Source organism: Dryobates pubescens, chromosome Z (assembly GCF_014839835.1).
Source record: "Dryobates pubescens isolate bDryPub1 chromosome Z, bDryPub1.pri, whole genome shotgun sequence".
Taxonomy (NCBI): Eukaryota; Metazoa; Chordata; class Aves; order Piciformes; family Picidae; genus Dryobates; species Dryobates pubescens.
Genome location: NC_071657.1, coordinates 29420390 through 29445366, shown reverse-complemented (window position 1 = coordinate 29445366; position 24977 = coordinate 29420390). Strand labels below are relative to the sequence as shown.

Here is a 24977-nt window from a genome sequence, read left to right as displayed (position 1 = left end):
TTTCTAGATTGTTGTCTCACAGGTGGTTACACAGCGTAATGAAACAGTGTGTTATTTGGGCTTGAAAGATGTCAGTTCCTTGCAGTAACATTTTTTCCGGAAATGTACTTAATTAAGATATTTCTGAGGGATTTTTGAGAGTTCTTTCTGTGTGTGTGTGTTTCTGTGTCTGTGTGCTCGTAGATAAGCATATACATCCAACTGCACTTCAATATGATTGTGGGAAAATGCTGCAACAGACGCAACTGTACTTGCGGGTAATTACTGCAAGTCTGCCAGATTTTGTAAGAGTTGCTTTGCTGCCCTTTTTTTTTTTTTTTTAAATAATTTGCCTAACCTGCAGGAAAAGGAGCCCCTTGGGAAATCAGTATAAAGTCCTTTTTTCCATTTATGCACACAAGAGTGGACAAGCACTATCCCAGAAAATGCCTGCTTCTGCTAAACAACTGCTGATGTCATTGTCTGCCATTTATTTCAGTATTTGTCATCTTTTTAATAGTACTCCTTGTTGGTTGCTTTTTTTGGAATTAGTTTTAGAAAACAACTTTATTTGTGCAGGTTTCTGTTATCTTAGAAAGCACAGTCGAAGCATAACATAAAATCAGTATCTGGACAAACTATTTTCAGCTGTCATATATTTTGATTTCTGGAGATTATGTCTTTTCCCATTTCCTCTCCTTCTCTCAGTACGTACTTAATGAATTAAAAAAATGTGTCTTTGTTTTGCTGTTCCATCAGACCAACATTTCCATTTCTTTTGTTTGTGAAATCTCAGTTCGGCTTAATGCCTTTAAATCTGTTTTTCCTGCAAATCTTCTGTCTACTGCAGGACTATCTGATCACTTTTGCTTTCTCTCTCATATACTAGCTTTCTTTAGTCCTTTGCTGATTCACATAATTCCAGTGAAATTCTTTAAGGCTTTAGTGGCCTTCTAGTCAGAGACAGTCTTTTATATAGTTATATACATAGTTACATATATATATGTTATATACAGTTTGTGTCGGAAATGGTTTGGAAGTGAATCTTTCTTTAAATTCTGCTCGCTGCACTTTGGTTTGCTTCATGGAGTAGTCTAGGAGAAATCCCAACAGATAATGGTTATTCATTCCAGAGGATCAGATTGGAACTAGATGTTGAGGTTAAAAGCTGCTACAACTGTATAGTGCATAGAACTGGTTGAGGGGTCAGGGGCACAGATAATTTTTTCATCAATACCCTTAGTTGCAGGAAGGAATACTGAAAGGAACAGGACAGCAGGTGTAGTTAACAAGCGGCTCAGAGGCTGGTGGTACCAAAAGAATTTGGGATTTTTTGATCTTGGGGAACTTTCTATGGTACCAGGTCAGCTAGCAACAGATGGAGTACATTTGTTCCAGAGGAGGAGAAAGATCGTAGTGCATGAGAATGGCCTATCCCCCAAAGGGAAGAAGATTCTAGGAAAGGAGTTGGCAGGTCTCATTGACAGGGCTTTAAACTAGATTCGAAGAGGGAAGGGGCTGAAACCAGTTCCCCCAGACAGGAGTCTGGGGGTGGTAAGCTGGAGTCAGGGGTGAAACCAGCAGCCCAGCTGAAGTGCAGGTACACTAATGCATGCAGCATGGGTAACAAACAAGGGGAGCTGGAAGCCTTGTTAGAGTGGGAAAGTTATGATGTAGTTGCCATCACAGAGACGTGGTGGGATGACTCACATCACTGGAGCATTGTAACTGACGGCTACAGGCTCTTCAGGAGAGACAGACAAGGCAGAAGGGGTGGAGGGTTGACCCTGTACATCAGGGAGGCTCTAGATGCCATGGAACTAGAGATCAAGGATGATCAGGTTGAGTGCCTGTGGGTGAAAATTAGAGGGTGACCAACAAGGCTGACATCCTGGTTGGAGTCTATTAGAGACCACCCAACCAGGATAAAGAAGTTTATGAATTATTCTATAGGCAGATAGAGGCTGTCTCAAGATCACCAGACCTTCTTCTTATGGGTGACTTTAACCTACCTGATATCTGCTGGGATCTCAACACAGCAGAGAGGAGGCATCTAGAAGGTTCTTAAGAGTGTATGGAGGACAGCTTCTTATCCCAGCTGCTTTGTGAGCCTGCCAGGGGTAAGGCTTTGCTTGACCTTCTTTTTACCAATACAGAAGGGCTGGTGGGAGGTGTGGTGGTTGGAGGCTGTCTGGGGTCCAGTGACCATGAGATAATTGAGTTTTCAATATGCAGTCAAGCTAAGAGGGGCAGCAAGAAAACCTCCACTCTGGACTTCCGGAGTAACTTCAGGTTACTCAAGGAACTAACTCAGAAGGTTCCTTGGGAAACAACCCTTGAGAACAAAGGGGTCCTGGAGAGCTGGACCTACTCCAAGGAAGAACGCTTGAAGATTCAGGAACAGGCTGTCCCAATGTGCCGGAAGATGAGCCGCCGGGGCAGACGGCCAGCCTGGATGGGCAATGAACTTCTGAATGAAATAAGGGGAAAAAAGAGGGTGTATCATCTTTGGAAGAAAGGTGAGGCAACCCATGGAATATTTAAGGATGTTGCTAGGTCATGCAGGAAAAAAATTAGAGAGGCAAAAGCCCATTTAGAGCTTAGACTGGCCTCTGCTGTGAAAGACAACAAAAACTCCTTCTATAAATATATTAATAGCAAGAGGAGGGGCAAGGACAATCTCCACTCCCCACACACGGAGGGGAACATAGAAACAAAAGATGAGGAATAGGCAGAGGTACTTAATACCTTTATGCCTCATTTTGAGTCAGTCATCTTAAGTTTGCAGGTGACACCAAGCTGGGAGCAGGTATTGATCTGTTAGAGGGTAGGAGAGCTCTGCAGAGGGACCTTGGCAGGCTGGACAGATGGGCAGAGACCAAGGGCATGAGATTTAACACATCCAAGTGCTGGGTTCTACACATTGGCCACAACAGCTCCATGCAGTGCTACAGTCTGGGGTCAGAATGACTGGAGAGCAGACAGGCAGAAAGTGACCTGGGGGTACTGATTGACAGCTGGCTTAACATTAGGCATTAGTGTGCCCAGGTGGCCAAGAAGGCCAATGGCATCTGGCCTGCATCAGGAATAGTGTGGCCAGCAGGAGCAGGGAGGTCATTGTTCCTCTGTACTCAGCACTGGTTAGGCCATACCTTGAGTCCTGTGTCCAGTTCTGGGACATCTTTAGGAAAGATGTTGACCTGCTGGAATGTGTCCAGAGAAGGGCAACAAAGCTGGTGAGGGGTTTGGAGCACAAGCCCTATGAGGAGAGGCTGAGGGAGCTGGGATTGCTTAGCCTGGAGAAGAGGAGGCTCAGGGGAGACCTTCTTGCTGTCTACAACTACCTGAAAGGAAGTTTTAGCCAGGTGGGGATTGGTCTCTTCTCCCAGGCAACCACCAACAGAACAAGAAGACACAGTCTCAGGCTGTGCCAGGGGAGGTTTAGACTCGAGGTGAGGAGAAAGTTCTTCACAGAAAGAGTGATTGGCTGTTGGAATGGGCTGCCCAGGGAGTTGGTGGAGTCATTATCACTGGAGGTGTTTAGGAAGAGAGTGGATGAGGCACCTGGTGCCATGGTCTAGTTGATTAGATGGTGTTGGGTGATAAGTTGGACTTGATGATCTCGGAGGTCTTTTCCAGCTTGGTTCACTCTATTCTATATGTCAGATCTTTAGTTCTGTCTTTCAGTCTACATACGTATTTCTCGTGGTCCACACTACTTTCAAATGCAGATGTGGTCCATGCTTCCTTATCTGTTGCCTACCTAGCCTTTCTGCTCCTTCTCTCACTCCTTGAGTCTTACGTATTTCCATATCTGGAATGTGGTGCACCCACAACCTGAACCCAGGCTCGCCCATATTCAGCCTCCATCCAGCCTTGCTTGCATCCAGCATTTCCAGCTGGATGCTCTCTCGGGGTTTAAGTTGTGACAGAAACTGATCCCATCTCCATTTTTACCATCATAGCTTCTTGTGTTGTGTTACTGCCAGGATACTTTCCTTGTGAACTAAATAAATTTCTATGGCCTTTCCCATTTGGTGTGGAGACTGAGTGCCATTCTCCCCTTTTGGAGCACTCCACACCATTGCACCTGCCCAGGTATCTTCATACTAACGTAAAATTTGTTCTCACTTTTCTCTGAGAGCACCATCTGATCATTTCATCAACTGCTGTTTCTGAAAGTGTTCACAAGTTTTATCTTGTATGTGTAGTATTGTCATAGCTGGAATGTAGCAGGCTCTCTGTTTCAGAAAATTCTGAGAAATCCAACTTGAAGAGCTTTCTTCAGTGAATATATTCTAGATAATTCATATTTTTGCTTAGCAGCTTGTCACACTGAAAAATGGATTTTGTGTCAAAATTAGGTTGACTTTTGCAAGTATTGATACAACTGTGCAAAGGAAAATCCATACACATGCATACATGTTAAAATGTTGTTTCTAACAACATCTCTGGTAATGTAATTTCAGAAATTGGATCTGTGCTTAAGAGCTAACATTTCAGCACACTGTGATGTTATTTAGACTTATTTTGGTGCAATACAATGTTATGAAAAATTGCTTCTTGCAAACAAATGCTTCTGCATTGAAGGTTGTTTTCTTTAAGAAGCTGGTAAAAGCTCAGCTGAGATAGGAGAGAAATCTGTGGCCTTTCTGAGCTACATATGCTCACAGGATTAACTAGTATTAGTTACATTTCTATTTGCTTGTTGTACAAGTAGTATTCTCTGTATACTAGACAGGCATACAACACTGAATCCTGAATTATTTTTTTCAGGTGACTCAAATTTCTGGCTACAAACTGGTTTTGCTGTTTCATTACCTTCTGTTCGCTAACGCTGTTTCATGTCTCTGTTTTGTAATTTTTTCTGGGTCAGGGTTCTTTTCTGGTGAGCAAGCAGTACCAGATTGTATGGTTGCTGGCAGTATGTGTTCACTGTGCTGCAAGATGCAAAGTATGACAGTATCAAAGCATAGAAATTGAAATTTCTTGGAACATAACCTTTATATTCAGTTCAGGCAATGAATATGCCTGCAGAATAGAAAGTGAATCCTGGCACGTGAGGAGCAGCTATTCAATAACTTCTTGGAGGCCTTCTAAAGTGTCTTTTCTATTCTGGGTGTGTACTTGCAAATGCAAATACAGAAGAACATGCAGCTTTGGTACCTTAAGTAAACTGCATAAACGAGGCAGACTTTTTTGTTTGTTTGCTCTATTTGCACAGGAAGAGTGCTCAGGAAATACTTAACACAGTAATCAAATCAGAGGGAAAATAAAAGGAGTCACCTGTTGCTCTGTATGTTTTATCTCTCTGTTTGGGATATGTTTCAAACTAGATTTGTTTGGGGATTTTTTTTTTTTAGCAGTATCTGTTCTATCTCTCATTCTAACCTCACAAGAATGTGTGTGGGTGTGTGGAGGGAGGATGTTGAAGGTATGTTAAGCCATTTGTTCAAACTGGCTTTGCAAGAGCATCAAAGAAAATTAAAAAAAAAAAAAGTCAAAAGCTAAAGAAACTAAAAATGCCACCTTAGATTTTTGGAGGATGTTTAATTAGTACTCGTTAAGATTCTTACCTTCAAAAAAGCTCTGAGGAAAAATGTAATTAATATAAGAGATCTGAATAATTTTAGTGGATGTTAATGGGGAAAATAAAGAAAAAACAAAACCAAACAACAAACAAAACCACCACCAAAAAATCCCAACAAACCCAGACAAAAAAACCCACAACCCACAAAGCTGTGGTGTGTTAAATGCAGTTTTAAAGAAAAAGTATTAACTTGAAATTACAGAATGTTGACCTGTTAATAACCATTTGTTATTAACAGTTTTATTTCTTGCCTGAGCTGGGGTTGGTGTTTGATGGTATTGGAAGACACGATTTGGGTAAAAGAGGAGTACTGCAGTGTTCTTTCAGGAGACCTTAGTGTTAGAGGCTATTCAAGAGGGATCAGTCATGTCATGGTGGAAGACTATATGTATATTTGTTGTGAGCTCGTGCTTTGTGATTCTTCTTGCAGTGTTTTTATCAGTGGAAAGTTTGATATGTAGTGCTTCAAGTGTGTTGCTTAATTCTGTTCTTAGGATTTTGCTTCTGAAAACTACAGATTTTTTTTTTTCCTTGATGGCATCTGGATATAGTTACTTTGTACTCTTTTGCCAGTGCAAAGGAGGAAGTACAGGATTTGGAGTAATGCAAATGTACTGCTGTAGGAGAATCAAAACATGCATGAATTACTGTTTTAATCTTGTCTGCTGAGTGTACACAGTGTTTTGTAGACCAGGTGATTCATAGCTTTGCTGATATCTCTGTAGGTTTCTGTGTTTTGATTTACATCTTAAAGCTTAATTAGAAAAAAATAATAATTAAAATCTACAAACTGGTCCAACAGAGTTGCAGTAAAAGCACCAAAGAGTCCACACACGGGGAAGATTTTTTACTGTAGCCTATAGCTGAACAACTCTGCAAAAATCTATAAGTTTTCTTCAAAAATATGTATTCCTCTATGATGACCCATATTTTACATTATTTATGTTATTGCCATTGCTGCACACTTGCATGTTCTTGATGCCACTCTTTCCAAGCACCTTTGAGCTCTGGGATAATCAGTTCTGCCTTCTGAAGTAAACAAGCAACTTGAGATTATTAGTATCTATCTTAAAATAATTATTTTTATTTTCTGTCTTTTTCCACAAAAATAGATTATATACCTGAGGGAATCTCCAGAAGATGTATACAGGCTTTTAGTGGCTGGAAGTGTTTCATATCTTCCTTTCAGGTAAATAATAAGATGTTAGAACTTTCTGTACCTCGGTATTTTGAAGAATAACGTAGCATTTATCAGGACTAGCCGGATTGTGGGTTGTTGAGGTTTTTTTGCTGAAGTTTCATAGAACCATAGAATCATTCAGGTTGGAAAAGACCCCTGACATCATCAAGTCCAACCATTACCCTACTCTACAAAGTACACCCCTAAACCATATCCCCAAGCCCCACATCTAAACAACCTTTAAACACATCCAGGGATGGTGACTCAACCACCTCCCTGGGGAGCCTCTTCCAATGTCTGACCACTCTTTCTGTGAAAAGAATTTTCCTACTGTCCATTGTAAACCTATCCTGTTGCCATTTGAGGCCATTCCCTCTTGTTCTGTTGCTATATACCTGTGAGAAGAGACCAGAACCTACCTCTCTACAATGTCCTTTCGGGTAGTTGTAGAGAGCAATGAGGTCTCCCATTAGCCTCCTCTTCCTCAGACTAAACAGCTCCAGCTTCTTCAGTGTCTCTTTACAAGATTTATTTTTCAGGCCCTTCACCAGCTTCATTGCCCTCCTCTGCACTTGCTCCAGCACTTTGGCATCTCTCATGTATTGAGGTGCCCAAAACACAGTACTTGAGGTGTGGCCTCATCAGTGCTGTGTACATGGGGACGACCACCTCCCTACTCCTGCTGGACACAGTATTACTAACACAAGCCAGGACGCCATTGCCTTTGTTGGCTGCTTGGGCACACTGCTGGCTTACATTCAGCCGCTTGTCCATTAGAACCCCCGAGTCCTTTTCTGTTACTAGGGAGATGAGACTTACCCCTACCTTGCTACAACCTCCTTCAAGGTAGTTGTAGATGATCTGGATCAGGTCATTGAGTCAATCATCAGTAAATATGCGGTTGGCACTAAGCTGGGGGCAGGAGTTGATCTGCTGGAGGGTAGAGAGGCTCTGCAGAGGGACCTCGACAGGCTGGACAGATGGGCAGAGTGCAATGGCATGAGATTTAACACATCCAAGTGCCGGGTTCTGCACATTGGCCACAACAACCCCATGCAAAGCTACAGGCTGGGGTCAGAGTGGCTGGAGAGCAGCCAGGCAGAGAGGGACCTAGGGGTACTGGTAAATGGTAGGCTGAACATGAGCCTGCAGTGTGCCCAGGCAGCCAAGAGGGCCAGTGGCATCCTGGCCTGCATCAGGAACAGTGTGGCCAGCAGGAGCAGGGAGGTCATTCTGCCCCTGTCCACTGCACTGGTTAGGCCACACCTCGAGTACTGTGTCCAGTTGTGGGCTCCTCAGTTTAGGAAGGATGTTGACTTGCTGGAACGTGTCCAGAGAAAGGCAACAAAGTCGGTGAGGGGTTTGGAACACAAGCCCTATGAGGAGAGGTTGAGGGAGCTGGGTTTGCTTAGTCTGGAGAGGAGGAGGCTCAGGGGAGACCTTATTGCTCTCTACAGCTACCTGAAGGGAGGTTGTAGACAGGCAGAGGTTGGTCTCTTCTCCCAGGCAGCCAGCACCAGGACAAGAGGACACAGTCTCAGGCTGTGCCAGGGGAGGTATAGGCTGGATGTCAGGAAGAAGTTCTATACAGAGAGGTGATTGCCCATTGGAATGTGCTACCCGGGGAGGTGGTGGAGTCACCATCATGGGAGATCTTCAGGAGGAGACTTGATGGGGTGCTTGGTGCCATGGTTTAGTTGCTTAGGTGGGTTGGATTGGTTGATGGGTTGGACACAATGATCTTGAAGGTTTCTTCCAACCTGGTCTATTCTGTTCTATTCTATTCTATTCTATTCTATTCTATTCTATTCTATTCTATTCTATTCTATTCTATTCTATTAAGGTCTCTCATCAGCCTCCTTTTCTCCAGACTAAAGAACCCCAGTTTCCTCAGCCACTCCTCATAATACCTATTTCTCCAGACCATTCACCAATTTTGTTGGCCTTTGCTGGATCTGATCCATAAACTTGATGTCCCTTTTGTAGAAGGGGCCCCAAAACTGAACACAGTGCTAGAAAACATAGAATCATAGAATCATTCAGGTTGGAAAAAAATGTGGCACACCTAGTCTGAACTTGAAGTGCAGACTGCTGGATATGGATGTTAGCTGGCACTGAAGTGTGCTTATGGAGGGTAAAGGAGCTACACTGCTAGGTGTGCCCTCTCATTGAGCTTTTTCATCTGCATTGCTTCCACTTCATAGTTTAACATAGGAGAATATCTGTCATTCACCACGAATGGTTTGTCATACTTTTAGAACTCCATTTTCCCCACTTGATAAATGTATGCAGTAACCCACAAATACTGATTTGTGCATAAAGAATACTATCTCACCTCCTTTTAGTGTATCTTTAAAGTATTTCTTTTTACCAATGAGGAAATGTGTAAAACCCATTGAGTAATGGCTACATAAATGTGAAGGAATCTAATCCTAGCTGGTTTGCACCACAGACTTCTCTTTGTGGGATATCCTGTGTTGCTTAATTTAGCAAATAAAGCTGATCCATAGTGCAGAGGACCAGCTTCTTAGTTTCTTCCAAAGTAGGATTTCTAAAAAGTTGAACTAAAATAAATTCTTTGGCTGCCACTATACATGGAAGAGAATGGCCAAAATACATTTTAGGAGGCACATTTATTGTCCCAATATATTGTTATGGGCAATTAATTCACTTCTTGCTTGTTTGTATTTTGTAGCTCTTGACAGTGGCTTCTGATGATTTGGATTTCTGTTACTTTCCCTCTGCCACCACTACAGTATCATGGTGTAGTAGCACCTCTCTTTATTTGCATAAGTCTGCCATCCCATTTCTCACTTTCAGTTTCTGTTTTTATATTCCCAGAAGAGCAAAACTCCTCCTTACAGAGACTGTAAGGTTTCTAAGTATTAAGATGCATAAAGATGTGTGTGGGTGATGGAGATAGTGGCTTTAAATTTAGGTTATGTGCCCTGCTCAAATTCCCAGATCATCACTTCAACAACACTACTAGAAGAGTCACAGAACCACAGAATGGTGAGGCTTGGAAGGGACCTTCAGAGATCATCGAGTCTAACCCCCCTGCTAAAGCAGGGTCATGTAGACCAGGTTGCACAGGAATTCATCCAGGCAGGTTTTGAAAGTCTCCAGAGGAGGAGACGCTCTAACCTTGCTGAGCAGCCTATTCCAGTGCTTTGTCATCCTCAAAGGAAAGAAGGTTTTCCTTAAGTGAAATCTCCTGTCTTCTAGTTTGTACCTGTTGCCTCTTGTCCTATAACTGGCCACCACTGAAAACAGCCCAGCCCCATCTTCATGACCTCCACTTTTTAGATATTTATGTACATTTATATGATCCCCTCTCAGTCTTCCCTTTTCCAGACTAAAGAGCACACAGTCATTCAGCCTCTCCTCCTAAGAGAGAAGCTCCTGTCCTCTAGTCATCTTCATGAGCTTCCATTGGACTCTCTTCAGTAGTTCCCTGTTGCTCTTGAACTGGGGAGCTCAGACTCCCAGGGCAGAATAGAGGGTGAGCAGAACCTTCCTCAACCTGCTGGCCATACTTTTCTTAAGGCATCCTAGAATACCATTGGCCTCCTTGGCCACAAGGGCACATCCAGGTCATTGATGAAGACGTTGAACAAGATTGGACCCAGCACAGACCCCGTGGGAACATCACTAGTTACAAGTCTCCAACTAGACTCTGCATCACTGATCACAACCCTCTGTGCTCTGTCATTCAGCCAGTTCTCAATCCACCTCCCTGACCACTCACCTAGCGCACATTTCCCAAGCTTACCTATGAGGATGTGAGGAGAGAGAGAGTTAGAAGCCTTCCTGAGGTTGAGGTGGACAACATTCACCATCATAGGAGGCTATCAGAGTGGTCAAACATGTTTTTTCCTTCACAAATCCATGCTGACTAGTCCAAATGGTCTTCTTTTTCCTCCATGTGCATGGAGGTGACCTACAGAATGAACTATTCAATCACCTTTCCAGGGATGGAGATAAGGATGAGTGGCCTTTAGTTTCCTGGGTCCTCCTTTTTGCCTGTTTTGAAGATTGGAGTGACAGTAGTTTTCCTCCTATCCTCTGGCACCTCCCCGGTTCTCCATGACCTTTCAAACATCATGGAGAGTGGTTTTTGAATAACGTTAGCCAGCTTCTTCAGCATTCCTGGGTGTATCACATCAGAGCCATTGGTTTTGTGAATGTCCAGCTTGTCCAGATGATCTTTAACCCAGTCCTTCTTGACTAAAGGAGAGTCCTCCTTCCTCCAGACTGTTCTGTCTCTGTTACCACCAGGGGATGGATTCCTGAGAACCAGTCTTAGCAGTAAAGACTGAAGCAAAGAAGACATTCAGTAACTCCACGTTCTCCGTATCCTCTGTCACCAGGTCACCCACCTCATTCAGCAGCAGGCTACACTTTGCCTGTTGTTCCTTTTTCTACTGAGGTACTTGAAGAAGCCTTTCTTGTTATTTTTTGCATCCTTTGCCAGTTTGAATTCCAAGAAGACCCTTAGCTTTTTGCATTGAATCCTTGCTTACTCTGGCAACATTCCTGTATTCCTCCCATGTGTTCCTGTATTCCTTCCAGTTGAGTTTTTCCTAAAGCTCCTTTCTTATCTATGCAGGTCTCTTGCCTTCTTTGCTTGATTTCTTATTCATGGGGATGCACTGCTCTTGAGCTTGGAGGAAGTAGTGCTTAGATATTAACCAGAAATGCAAATACATGTTATATAATAAGACTTACTAAGAGCTGACTGCTCAACACATGTCCAGCCTCTGGGTTAAAGAATACTGTGTGCTGAAGTTGTCGGCAAACCATACTTCCTTCTTGGATTTACTAGTACAATGAAACCCAGTGCAAATAGAGGAGTTTGGATTACACTAATGATCAACTGACATGTTAGTCTAAACTCTGTTCCATTCAGATCTTCTTTGTCTCTGCAAAAATCAGTACCTTGTCACAGAATAATGAAATGTCAATCAGGTAGTTGCTACTTGTGATCATTATCATGGGTTCTGCAGTGGTCAGCAGAGCCAGGGGGCTGCCTCAACCCAGCACAACACAAAAACTTTTTAGCAAGATGCAAAAAATTTCTGTTTTCACTTATAGAACGACAGAATCACATTTCTGGAGGTCCTCTGGACCAGCCTCCCTGCATATGATATCTTGGCTTCCTAGAATTAGTTGCCTAGGACCGTGTCCAGATGGCTTTTGAAAGTCTCCAAGGATGGAGATTATATAGCCTGTCAGGGCAATCTCTTCCAGTGGCCCATCATACTTGGAGTGAAAAAGTGGTTCCTGATGTTCAGAGGGAAGCTGCTGTGTTCAGTTTGTACCCGCTGTCTCTGGTCCTGTCACTGGACATCACTGAAAGAGCCTGGCTCTGTTTTCTTTGCACCCTCGCTTCAGGTATTTATACAAATGCATCAGGTTCTCCCTGAGTCTTTTCCATACTGAACAGTCCTGGCTCTCTCAGACTTTCATTCTGTAGAAGATGCTCCAATCTCTTGAATCATCTTTTTTACCCTTTGATGAGCTATTTCCAGTATGTCTATATCCCTTTTGCAGTGAGCAGCCCAGAATTGAGTACAGTGCTCCAAGTGTGCTCTCATTAGTGCTGAGGAGAAGAAAAGGATCACTGCCCTCAACCTTCTGACAAAACTGCCTAGCCTAGGATACCATTAGGATTTTTCACAGGGCACATTGCTAACTCATGTTCAACTTGGTGTCCACCAGGTCCTCTAGGTCCTTTTCTGCAAAGCTGTTTTCCATCTGGGCAGCCTCTGTCTTGTACTGGTACCTGGAGTTGTTCCTCCTCAACAGGAATTTACGCTTCTTGTTGAACTTAACAAGGCTTTTCTCAGCCAGTTTCTTCAACCTGTCAAGGTTCCTCTGGATGGCAGCATGACCCTGTGGCATATACCCGACTCCTCCCAGTTTTGTGTCGTCAGTAGACTTGATGAGGAAACTCGATCCCTTCCTCAGTGTCATTGGAGTACACCTCTAGTTCCTGGCCTCCAATTACACTTTATGCATTTCCTGGCCTTCAACTACACTTTGTGCCACTGACTGCCACCTTTTGGCCCTGGCCATTCAGCCAGTTTTCAGTCCACCTGTCTGCTTGACCATGCCCCACATTACTGGCTTATCTGTGAGGATCTTACAGAGACAGTGTCAAAGACCTTACTAAATTTTAGGTAGACACTATCTACTGCTCTCCCCTCATCTAGCATGCCAGTCATTGCATTGTAGAAATTTATTACATTGGTCAAGCATGGCTTTGTCTTGGTGAATCTATGCTGTTTCTTATTATTTTCTTGTCTTTTATATGCCTGGAAATTGTTTCCAAAATTAGCTGCTTCAGCACCTTTCTGGGGATTGAAATAACTCTGACTCACTTTTAGTTCCCTAAGGACTCCTTCTTTCCCTTCTTGAAGTTGAGAATGGTGTTTGCATGCCTCCAGACTTTGTGCATTTCTTCCAGCTGCCATGATTGATCAGAGAGTACAGAGAGTGGCTGTGCAATGACCTCAGCCAGCTCCCTCAGCATTCACTGGTGAATCCTGTCAGGGCTCATGGAGCTAGGTATTTTCTGTTTGCAGAACTGCTCCCTGGCCTTACCTTCTTCCACCAAGAGTACATATTTCCTATTCCAGCCTTTATTCTTGGTTTCTGTGACCTGAGATTCCTGAAGGCTGGTAGTGCTAGTGAAGACTGAAGGAAAGGTGGCATTCAGTACCTCAGCCATTTCCATGTAATGAGGTACCATGTTTCATTGAGCAGTGGGCCCACATCTTCCCTACTCTTCCTTTTGCCTTGTATGTACTTATAAAAGGTCTTCATGTTTTCTTTGACATCCCTGGCCAGAATCAGTTTCTTCTGGGTTTTAACTTTCCTAACTTCATCTTTGGATCCTCAGGCAATGGCTTTGTATTCCTGCTAGGTTACCTGTCTTTTACCTGAATGAGGTTCTGTTATTTTCTTCTCCTGCAGAGGTTTGGTGGGATTTTTTGCTCACCTTTCATACTGATTCATTAGGGAGGAAAAAGATAAAAACAAATTGTAGAGATTCTTCTGGAGTTCTTCCTCCTCTCAGTTGAAATTTGAACATGATGTATTTACTCTTTTGAAACATTAATGATTCTCCTCTGATGAAGGCACCCTGGCCTCAAAAGAAGGTGTTCTGCCAAGACACAATTTGCTTTCATGTAGATTCAGTTTAAATTAATTTTTTGACCATAGTATTCCTGTAGAATGCTTACTCAGCAATGCTTACAGAGTGTAACAATGAACACCTATTAAGAACATGCCATGCTTGGATCCACAGAATTTTTTTAATTGCAGTTGAAAGAAGAGGTTTTACTGAAAACCAGTTTCTCCTAATCTTTAAGGATAAATTAATTTATGCATCTTATGGAAAGTCTTTTAATATATCTACAAAAATATCTTGACAGATTTAGTAAGAAGATGGATGCTGTTCATGTATGCATAGAATGCATGTGCACATCATCTTTTAAAATGGAGTTTGAAGAACAGAATTTGCAGTATATTAGAATTCAACTTTCTTGAAAGTGTACTTCGCATTAAATTGTTCCAGGAGTGTGTGCTAGATTGTGATACTAATTTAGACATAAGATTTTTCCCACAGGGAGTTTATGCTGTTTGTTCTTTTCTTGACACGAACGCTGAAACGTGTGAGTTTCGGTGTTCATGTCAGAATCCAAATATGTCAGCTGTAACAGAACTGTAACTGGAGTAACCTGGCTCTTGGATCATCTGTTAACTTAGTGTGTTTTGTAACTGTAAGATGCAAGGTGGGGAAATCATTTGACATAATTATTTCACAATAATCCTGAAGCCTTTCTTAAAAGTTGTTTAGAGGAATGTCTTCAGTTGCTTTTACTTGGATTAAAATGATATTAATTTTACCATTTTCATCATCGTATCTTACAGGGATGCTTCGTTTGGTACTTGCAGCTTTCATCTGACATTGCTCGACTGCTTTCATGCAATAAACAAGGTTAGTAAAACAATGTATTTCGTGTTGCAAAAGATCAGCTAAATACTGACCAGCATAAAAAAGGGAATCTTGGGAAGATAGGATCCAATTAGAGCTGTGCAGTAGTAGATTGTAGTTGATTGTTGACTAGCTTCTTATGTTTTGTGCATTGTAAAACAACATATAGATACAGATTCCATAGAAGTTGATCAATAACTTGTATAATCAACTAGAGCAATTTTATAGAGAGAATTACAAGGTTTATTTGTTATCTTCCCACACCTCTAATCCCCAAGAGTTGCATGACAGATTTATTACATGCCCCCTGGTGTTACATTTTGGACCAAATACAGCCTTTGAGAGTTGTTTTGGACTGGCTAGGGATACTTTTCAGTCATTTGCATCACATGCTAATAGCTTCATATTTGTTTTGCCTTTGTAATACAAGTAGAACAAATGTTAAGAGGCAGGTGGTTTTTTAGTTAGCAATTATGATGATCTAGTGTTTCACGTTAATACAGTGTTAAAGTGGCATTGCAGAATAACTTAAAATCAGTTCAGATGTTGGCATTGTAATGAAAGTGAATAGCATTCACACCAAAAAAAATTGCAGTCCTTGAATGCATGATTTAGAATATACTCACAACTTCAACAGATAATCTTTGCCATTAAAAAAAACAACCATGTGTACCTAGCAGTAACAAAAAGGCTGAATGCTCCTGTAATACGGAGTTTTGTAGTGATTTGATGAAAACAGAAATAAGTTTAATTGGTTTACTTATCTTAACTTCACTTATAATAAAACGCACAGATCTGTGCTGAACTAAGACTGATTTGATCTGCAGTTTGTTCACATTTATGAAGAAATCTCTGAAAGAGTACAACAGGTATTAAGGGGCTTTCATTAACCGTGAAGAGTAGTAAACTGCCACCGTTGAAAAGGTGTTGCCTTTCTTAAAAGCTGTACTCTGAATTTTAGGCTCTGCAATTTGGATTCCTGGATTTCAACACATTTGATGTAAATGAATATGAGCATTATGAAGTAAGTGTTCCATATTAATCTTGTGATTTGTTTGCTGTTACTAATGCTAAGATTGTTTATAATACGTGCTATTCTTTTTATAGTATTAGGCTCCATTTCTGTTTAGTCTCTTTAAAATTTGGTTGTTAAATAAAGATGTATGGTCAGAGAGAGAATATTAAAATTCAGGTTTAGGCATAGTCAGTATCAAAAATGGGAGGGGAAAGCAGAAAGCAAAATGGATATGAATACTTTTTCCCAGTATTATTCAAGTCCTGGAAGATAATTAGTGAGTGGAAATTTGGACACTTTTTAGTGGTCATGCATATTCTATAGCAGTCTTTATAAGAAACTTGAGGGCATACAAGTCCAAGTCTAGCTGTATTATGGAAAGCAATTGAACTATGCATCTGTGAACACATGGCAAAGATGCAGTACCAGGAAACAGGGCTGGGAAACTCCAAGTTTATAAAACTCACTTTGGGGTATGGGAAGCTAATGTGACAGTGAAGGACTGTAACTACTGACTATATACAGCCTTAGAAATTAAAAGCTTCCAATTTTCTGTAAAGAGAGACTTAAGTGTTCTTAGAATTTAAAAATCCATTATTTAAATTGTGAACAGAGATAAGGCCAAGTTTATAGTGCAGAAACCTGTAAAAAGTAAAAAATTGCAAGTTGCCCTTCATCTGAAGGGCATTGGTTGTGCTGATCTAAAACTGATTTAGAAGGACGAGAACACAGGCAAGAAAAATGCTATTAAATGCATCTGGCATTCTCCCAATGAAGGAAAAAGCAGGTGACTAACATAAATTCCTTTGGCAAAATGTTGTATCACTTCTATCTAGCATGTATTATGAAACAGTAAGAAAAAAGCATGAAAATACAGGGATAGTGATAAACCAAGCATTTTCTCTTGACAGAGAGCAGAAAATGGAGATTTTAACTGGATAATACCAAACAAATTCATTGCCTTCAGTGGACCTCATTCAAGAAGTAAAATTGAAAATGGTATGCTTAAAAAAGGAGGTGGGGGACACAAGCCCACTGCTTTCTTAGTTGATTGTTACCAGTAAGAACAAGCTTTAAAAATTGTTCTTCAAACAGTGTGTTTTTCCCTTGGCTCTTTTTCTTTTGTAAGAACCCTGGCAGTAAAATTTTAGTGCTTGGTTTAATTGTATCTGACCCAGGTGATAGTAGTAAAATTCCACTTTTGTTTGGTCTATTTCTTTACTTTGAACATGAGTTCTATTTTGAAAGTGTTCTCATCTCTTCCATTTGAGTCTTTGTTTATTTCTGCACTTTGAGCCTTACTCTCTTCCCCTTGTTTTTTTTTCTTTTTCCAACTAGGGTATCCCCACCATGCTCCAGAGGCTTATTTCCCATACTTCAGGAAACATAAGGTCACAACTATAATACGCCTTAACAGAAAACTGTATGATGCCAAACGATTTACAGATGCTGGATTTGAGCATTTTGACCTCTTCTTTGCTGATGGAAGCACACCTAGTGATACTATAGTTAAATCATTTCTAAATATTTGTGACAATGCAGAAGGAGTAATAGCTGTTCATTGCAAAGGTATTGTGTAAAAATAATTTCTATTACAAGTGATAGTTATAGTTACAGTTCCTGAGGTAGTTTGCACTATAATTCTGCTACATTTTGCCAAACTTTTTTTCAACTTTTTCATGCAGATTCTTTCTGCGCTTCTGTTTTGCACTTTATCTTCTAATCTATTTTTTTAAGTTGCAGAAAAACATTCCCAGCTGTTTCCAAGTTTGAGACTAGGTATAAAGTGAGCCAGTATTAACAGCTCTTTCTGCTGAAAAGTGTTAGCACTTTCAAAGGATGCTTTTATGCAGGCATTTGAAGCCCTGGCAAGGTTTCTAACACATGGTTAAACATACCAAGTCAGAAACTCTTGGAAGCATCAGTGTAGCTCTCTGAGGAGATTCCTCATGAAGTCTGAGTGTTAGTTCAAAACCATAGAACTCTTTATTCTTCAGAAACCCTTTACATTAGCTACACTGGTTGTGCTCTGAACAGCTGTTCCTCTGCAGTTATACTGTTGAGGAAAAGATATTAAGAGCATGCCCAGGGCAGCTTGTATGAAGGTACAGTTTTATGTGATCCTGGAGGACCTGTTTCCCTTTCCACACCATTTTTGATAGTCTATCAGACATTTGTTCAACACAAACTTTGCCTTACTGGCATACCTGACAATGCTGTGATTGAAGGAGAAAGGCCTTTTCTTAACACTTTCACATGGGGCTTGCAAAGACTGCATTTTTGTTTGTGGATCTGCCATCCATTTGCCACATATTTTGCAGGATTCTACTGTGAAGTGAAAGCATTGGTACAAAACAGCATTTTGACTGTTGGGAAGCAAGTGCATAGCCGTACTCTCCACTGAACTGAGATGATAAATTCAGGCATATCACTGAATTGATTATGCCTTAATGTTGAGTATCAGCACCACAAGTGCTCTGTTTTCCTTCAGATGTTCTTTGACAGTTATGATACCAGTGGTGTCCAGTCTACCTTATGTTCCTCGACCTGTTCTTACTCTTGAGAAAAAACAGAATGCTGTACTTTGTTCTAAGAGCTAGACAAGGCAAAGAAAGCTATATGGTTGTCTTGACTCTTGGGCTGTGCTGAAGATTTTACACTGGTGTTGATCCGTTGGTTGTTGAATGGGCAACCGTTGTGTGGTTTGACAGCTAACAGCAAGTGAACAAGGAGGGGAGCCAATTAGCTGGAGCTGTCCCCCTTTCCTTCTTGTTTCCCAAGATAAACAGAAGTGTTCTGAGAGCCCTTGCAAAGAAGCATCTCCATTCTTGTGTGCTTTTTGGCCTGTGTCAGCTAGTACTCAGACCTGCTTACTGCAAAATTTGTCTTTTCCTTGGGAACTAAAGCAAGAAATTAGAGGAGCAATCAGGAGACCAACTGATTTCAGTAAAATGTATGATCAATTTGCAGGAAGATGCTTTGAAAATTTGGGGAAAAAGCCAGCTGTTTTGTTCCATGTGTAAAAATATTCTCATATCTCATCTATCTATCTATCTATCTATCTATTTGTCTCTCTATCTATGATACCTGGGTAAACAAAAATAGATAGACTTACAGATACTTGTAAATTCACTTGTAAATTTGGAAGGTTATTTCACTGTCTTAGTAAAGTTGTATATGGAAAAAAATGCAAAGGGTAAGTTGCGCTTACCAGGTTTGATCAGTGACAGATTTGTTTAAGAAACTAGGCAAGTAACTATTCATCCAAATAGCAATGTGTGTAAGTATAGCAGATTCCAGATGAAGATGAGCAGATAAAAGAAGCCACTCTGTTGTTTTACACAGCTGGTCTTGGACGAACTGGGACACTTATTGCCTGTTACATTATGAAGCATTATCGGATGACAGCTGCTGAAGCTATTGGCTGGATTAGAATAAATAGACCTGGTTCAGTGATTGGACCACAACAGCACTTCCTGGTGGAGTAAGTAGATTGACTATAAAGACTTAAAAAATAAATCTAAATGTCTTTCTTTTTCTTCTTTTATTGCACACATAATAATCTTTGGTGTCAATTTGTTGTGTTTGGCCTTTTTTTCCCCCCATGTTATGATAGCAAACAGTCAGAACTTTGGACAGAAGGGGATATTTACCGTGCAAAGTTGAAAGGAAACCATAACATTGTTGTCACAAGAATCCTGTCAGGAGTAGACGATATTTCAATTAATAACAGGAGAAACAGGAGAACCATCCAAAAGGACATTGATCTGGTAACCATCTGAATATTGTTCTTCCATAAAAGATGTAACTACTTTTGAGAATATTTCTTGTTCTGAACGAATCTATGGGTACAATAAAACCAGATTCTTTTTCTGTGCGCCCTTTTTTTGTCAAGGGTTATATGGGGAAAAAAAGTATAGACAGCAAGTATGAAAGATGGAGTACGTAGCTGAAGCAGTTGCATCCTTATCAATACTTTAGTAATTAGGTAAATATTAGAAAGAAAATATACAGCTCAGCTGCAGTGCAGCTCAGCTCCAGCTCTCAGGGCAGCTGTGTAGCAGCAGTTGAACTTTCAGCACTGTTTCTGTGTTCTGGTGAATAAGAAGCATGGGCCAGTTCCCTTTCCCTCTTTTCTTTCTGTCTTTGTCCCCAAATCCTTAGTAGGGTCTGGGTAGCTATAGCAGTGCTGGCTTTTCTGTGATCTCATGTTCTGGTGGAGGATCTGGCACATGAAGGAAGGCTGAGAGAACAGGGTTTGTTCAGCCTGGAGAAGAAAAGGCTTAGGGGAGGCCTCCTAACCATGTACAATTAGGTGGTGTTGGATGATAGGTTGGACACGATGATCTTGAAGGTCTCTTCCAGCCTGGTCTGGTCTATTCTATTCTACAAGGTCTATTCTATTCTACTCAAGATTTGCAGTCAAAACCAGTGTTTTGGATTATCTATTACTTTACTGTCTGCATTTAAAGCAAAGGATGAAAGGTTTCTTGCTCCTTTTCATTTCTAAGTCATGGCAACTTCTATACCTTTAGCTGCTGCCCTGTAAAAAACAGTACAGCTGTTTGGAAAAGTTTAAGTGAAGGAGGGAAATGCTCTACTTAAGTGAAGATTTCACTGCATCTAACCAAAGATTTGATAATGTGTCTACACTGTTTTAGAGACAGACAATATTCTGATGCATGTAGTTCATGACACCACTTAATGTTTTACAGCCTCAAAAGCAGTGAACCAGAAACTAGAAAGAACAGAACTGTATTTACCCAAGTGAATTACCTTCAGTTTTATTCTGGCAGACTTCTCTGTTGGAATAATTCTAACTTTAAGATTCAGGTTAAAGTTAATTCTGAAATGCCTGTCTGTATTTTAATACTGATTTATCCCTTCTGCTTCTCCATTTATCCAGTACAGTGATGAAGATGAAACAAACTGTTTAACACAAGGTGACAAGCTTCGTGCTCTGAAAAGTAGAAGGCAATCAAAAGTTCCAACGTCTACACTAACGTAAGTTGTAGAAATGACAGAAAAACTTTTATCCTTTTTTATGTGTACTTTCCTTTTCCCCGAAAAGTTTATTGCCAAGGCTGCTTTTTGCAATTTAAAGCAAACATGAGATTCACCATTTCTCTGGAGGGTTGGTGAGCACTAAGAAGGTAGAAGAACGTGGTTAAAGAACTGCATTACTCATTTATCTTTTCTGTGTTGTATTTGATCCCAGTAGGCTACACTTTACAAGCTCCCATGGTATTTCTGCATTCTGTGCTTTTAGTTTAATCACAAACATTCCTTACTCGTTCCTGTGGTAATCTAAAAATGGAAGAATATAACTGTGGGGGGGCATTTGATTAGCTGAAATAAGCTACATACTGTTTTTTGAAGTCAGATACTTAGAATGAGAATCTCTGGCTTTCTTTCATTTCTTCTGCCTTGAAGAGGAATTTTCCCTAAATCCTGTGGGCTTTGTGATAATTGCTGGTAGATCTGGAAGGCATAGAGTATCACTATTTCAGTAAATAAATTCAAGAGGAGTACCTTTCTGTCAGGGAATCCAGTATGCTTGTCTCTTATTTTAGACAAGTACTGGAACACTACCTGTAAAGGAAAGTTCATAGCCACCTTTGCATCTGTTGTAGCTTGTAGCAGCTGTAGGTAGAAATGCTTTCTGTCTGCCTTTAAATAAACTACAGAACAGTGCAAGACTTGCAAGACTTACTTCGATCTTATTTAATTCCTAGTAAAGGACTGGTGACCCCTAGCTGTCAGCTTTTTGCAAGTAGGAGCACCAGTGACAGGGCAAAGGCAACCTGGCTTTTGTTACATTTGTTCTTTAGGGGATGGTGCTGCTAGCTGCTGGTATATTTTTTACCGCCCCGGTCTTCTTCCTTCTCTTGTTTTTTTTAAGACTGGTGTCATCAGAGTTATAGTAAGAATAAGAGGTATGTAGTTAAAATGTGCTGAAAGTAAAGGAACCCCTCACATTGCTATGTATGAATTCTGCTTTTGTTTATAAATACTCTCTTTTGTTCACGCTCATCATTTGCACAGGCAGTCTTGTAGGAAACAACAGATTCGGAACAAAGCCTGACATTAAAACCACCAGAACATATCACCTCAGTAATTCAAGTAGCACAGTAAAATACGTCTGCCTTGCACATTTGTTACTAAGGTACATAGTGCCCTTGTATTGTTTTTTCATAAAAGATACGTGAGTCATGTAATAAAGGTTGTGAAAGTTCTCATTTACTGTAAGTTCAATAGAATGAATGTAGACTGTATGATAGTCTGTTCAGAACCATTGTCTTAACGTGGAGAAGCCTATTAACTATTAAAATGTTACTCTGTTCAAGAAGCATCACACAGTATCACAGTATCACCAAGGCTGAGAGAGACCTTGAGGATCATCGAGTCCAACCTGTCTCCACAGACCTCATGACTAGACCATGGCACCAAGTGCCACGTCCAGTCCCCTCTTGAACACCTCCAGGGATGGTGACTCCACCACCTCCCTGGGCAGCCCATTCCAATGACGAACGACTCGCTCGGTGAAGAACTTTCTCCTCACCTCGAGTCTAAACCTCCACTGGCGCAGCTTGAGACTGTGTCCCCTTGTTCTGGTGCTGGCTGCCTGGGAGAAGAGACCAACCCCTTCCTGGCTACAACCACCTTTCAGGTAGTTGTAGAGGGCAATGAGGTCACCCCTGATCCTTCTCTTCTCCAGGCTAAGCAATCCCACCTCCCTCAGCCTCTCCTCATAGGGCTTCTGCAGCATGTCTGCTCTGATTGAAACTATTTGGCTTGTACTTCTGTAGAATTAAACCAATTGGTCTAAAGCTTATAGTTGGTTTTTATAATGTTTGTTGTGGCTACTTCCGTTCCCCCATTGGACTTGCATGGTTTGCAGCTTGTATTGAAATAATTTGGTGAAAAATTAAGGTGTAGCTTCTTACATTTTCATGTAATTAATATTAAACAAAAGAGTTATAGGAATATTTAGCTGCCCTACATGAGGCAAAATTTTCTCTACTAGAAGATGTGTCGGTCTTTTTCCATTTTGGTTCAGACTGTTAAAAAGAATTAAACTTGCAGTGAAATTGTTTAGTTTTCTCTAAACAAAGAAAAAGAAACTTCAAAATCCCCTATACAGTGTTATTTTACAGAAAAGGGAAGAAAACAAAGCTAATAAAATATGAGCACCAGAAACTCGGACAACTGCAACACATTTTAGAGGCATTGTTTATGTTTAGGTCACAGGGATTTGTGCATAGTGTTTGTTAATGTTTGTTGAAGTTGGCTGTATAAATGCTGTGCTTTGATGAATGTATGAACTTTGTATATGTTCTAGTTAGCAATAGTCTGCATCTTTGGCAAAGGATTATGAATTAGCTTTTGCTACACAGGACACAGGAAGATAACATACCAAACTTGTCACCTGGGCATTGACATCAATTGTTCCTGCAAACTGATCTGGCTCTGATCTAATGTTTTAATGTTAAAACACATGATGATGAAGTAGGAAGTGTGAACATACAGGCTGATCGAACTGTGTAAGAGATGCCAGCAAGCAGCCAGAGATGTACTGTTCCAGCATGCACTTACTTTCAGAAAAGCTGTATAGCCTTTCTTTGGAATAGATGAATTTGGTAAGGAATTAAGTTTTGCTCTGCTTGCGGCAACACGTGGATATTACATTTGGCGACTTACATGGCATGGATTGTTACAATAGCAGAAAGTAAGAAAATGCCTGGCAAAGATTGTAGCGCAGTATGCTCTTGAAGAACTTGAAACAAGCTAAAATACACCAGTAGCTTTTGCTTTTGAATTTTTGTTCATGTTTTCCTCCCCCTCCAACCCCTTTTTTAGATGGCTCCTAGCTATGCTGGTGTCTGCCCTGTGTAGCATTGTGATCTGGTGGATTGTTATGTGGCTTCTTCTGCACAGCCTGCTATTCTATCTAGATGGTTTAAGAACATAGTAACCATCAGGACCCCCTGAGAGAGAGCCACTGTGTAAGTGTCCCACTCCATTTCTCTACAATAGCTCATGCTTTCTGTCTAATATGTCTCATAAATGCATGTTCCCATATCATGTTTCTTCCTGGCTTTGTTGCAAGAGTAAATTTCACTGCTTTGGCTTTGTTATGGTTTTATATATATTATTTGGAATAATTGAGTGATTTTTATGGCTAGCTTGCGATACAAAAAGGTGCAGAGCTTTAGTAATTAGGATAATTTTAATTTTGAAGACTTTCTTCTCTGTGTGCTCCTGCAAATAAGCAAAATTGTATTAACAGAACTATATTTGTAACAGGAAAAAGTACTGCTTTAAAATACAATCCTTTCCTTTCCGATTTGCCAAAGATGTTAGCTCCAGTTTTACTGTCATGAACTTGCAAAGGATCTCAGTTTCCCACATGATACTTTTACTCATATGAAATGACAAGAATTAGAATTTATTAGAAACCTTAATAGATCTGCTCAAAGCTTATAGTGTTGTATGCCATAAGAGGCACTAAATTTGGACTCTCTTGCTTTTTAACAGAAGGTGAGGCAGGTTGCAATGTTAGGTCAAGGCTCACTTGTTTACCTAGCCAATCTGATTTCATCGTCTTCTGTTCAAAATTATTTTGTTTCAGTTTTTAATAGAGCTTTATGAGACCAGTTAAGTCCCTTCTTTCCGTTACTTATGCTGAGGAGTGGAGTAAAGCATTTAAAATGACAGTTCCTTGTGTACAGTTGTTACTGCTTCTCTACTCCACTTTCATTAGAGTGGCTGCAGTTATTGCTGTCTCTCACTTCCACTTAGAAGGTGCAATTTGGTCATCAAACAACTTTCATCTTTTGGCCAAACAAAACTTCAGCAACATGCAGGACTGCCAAGAAACCCAAACAGGAATTTTTTGCTTACTACGTGTCTTACTGGAGCTGCTCCAGCACCAGTGCCCTCGAAATGCTTTCTTTCTGTGAGTGCTTGAAATTTTGATGCTCTCAAAGGAAAACCGGTCAGAAAGCGTGTTTTACACCAGACTATTAAGTAAGAAAGGGCATTCTATCCTGGCAGAAGACTAAGGCTTAGAGTTCCTATTCTTCTTAACTTTGACCTTGCAACTTTTTGTCTGCGCTTTTAAAAAGAATGGGGTACTTTCTGCTAAAGTAAGTGACCTCATAAATGAACAATGACATCTGGGAGACTTGTGGAAAATGTAGTTATCCTT

The 24977-nt window shown here is 40.7% G+C and overlaps 1 protein-coding gene across 2 annotated transcripts in view; it reads left to right on the top strand.

Moving 5' to 3' along the window:
• Nucleotides 1-23766, top strand: part of CDC14B (cell division cycle 14B) — a 41500-nt gene extending 17734 nt beyond the window's left edge. The window contains exons 5-13 of one of the 2 annotated variants that reach the window (XM_054178736.1): nt 6682-6758; nt 14688-14754; nt 15713-15775; nt 16678-16765; nt 17105-17335; nt 19112-19250; nt 19383-19536; nt 20673-20770; nt 23627-23766. In XM_054178736.1, the coding sequence (XP_054034711.1) occupies nt 6682-6758; nt 14688-14754; nt 15713-15775; nt 16678-16765; nt 17105-17335; nt 19112-19250; nt 19383-19536; nt 20673-20770; nt 23627-23738 (1029 nt within the window). In that variant the 3' untranslated portion in view covers nt 23739-23766. Of the gene's footprint in view, nt 1-6681; nt 6759-14687; nt 14755-15712; nt 15776-16677; nt 16784-17104; nt 17336-19111; nt 19251-19382; nt 19537-20672; nt 20771-23626 lie in introns of those variants that run through there. The other variant, XM_054178735.1, reaches the window with a different exon arrangement.
• Nucleotides 23767-24977: the final 1211 nt, after the last annotated feature.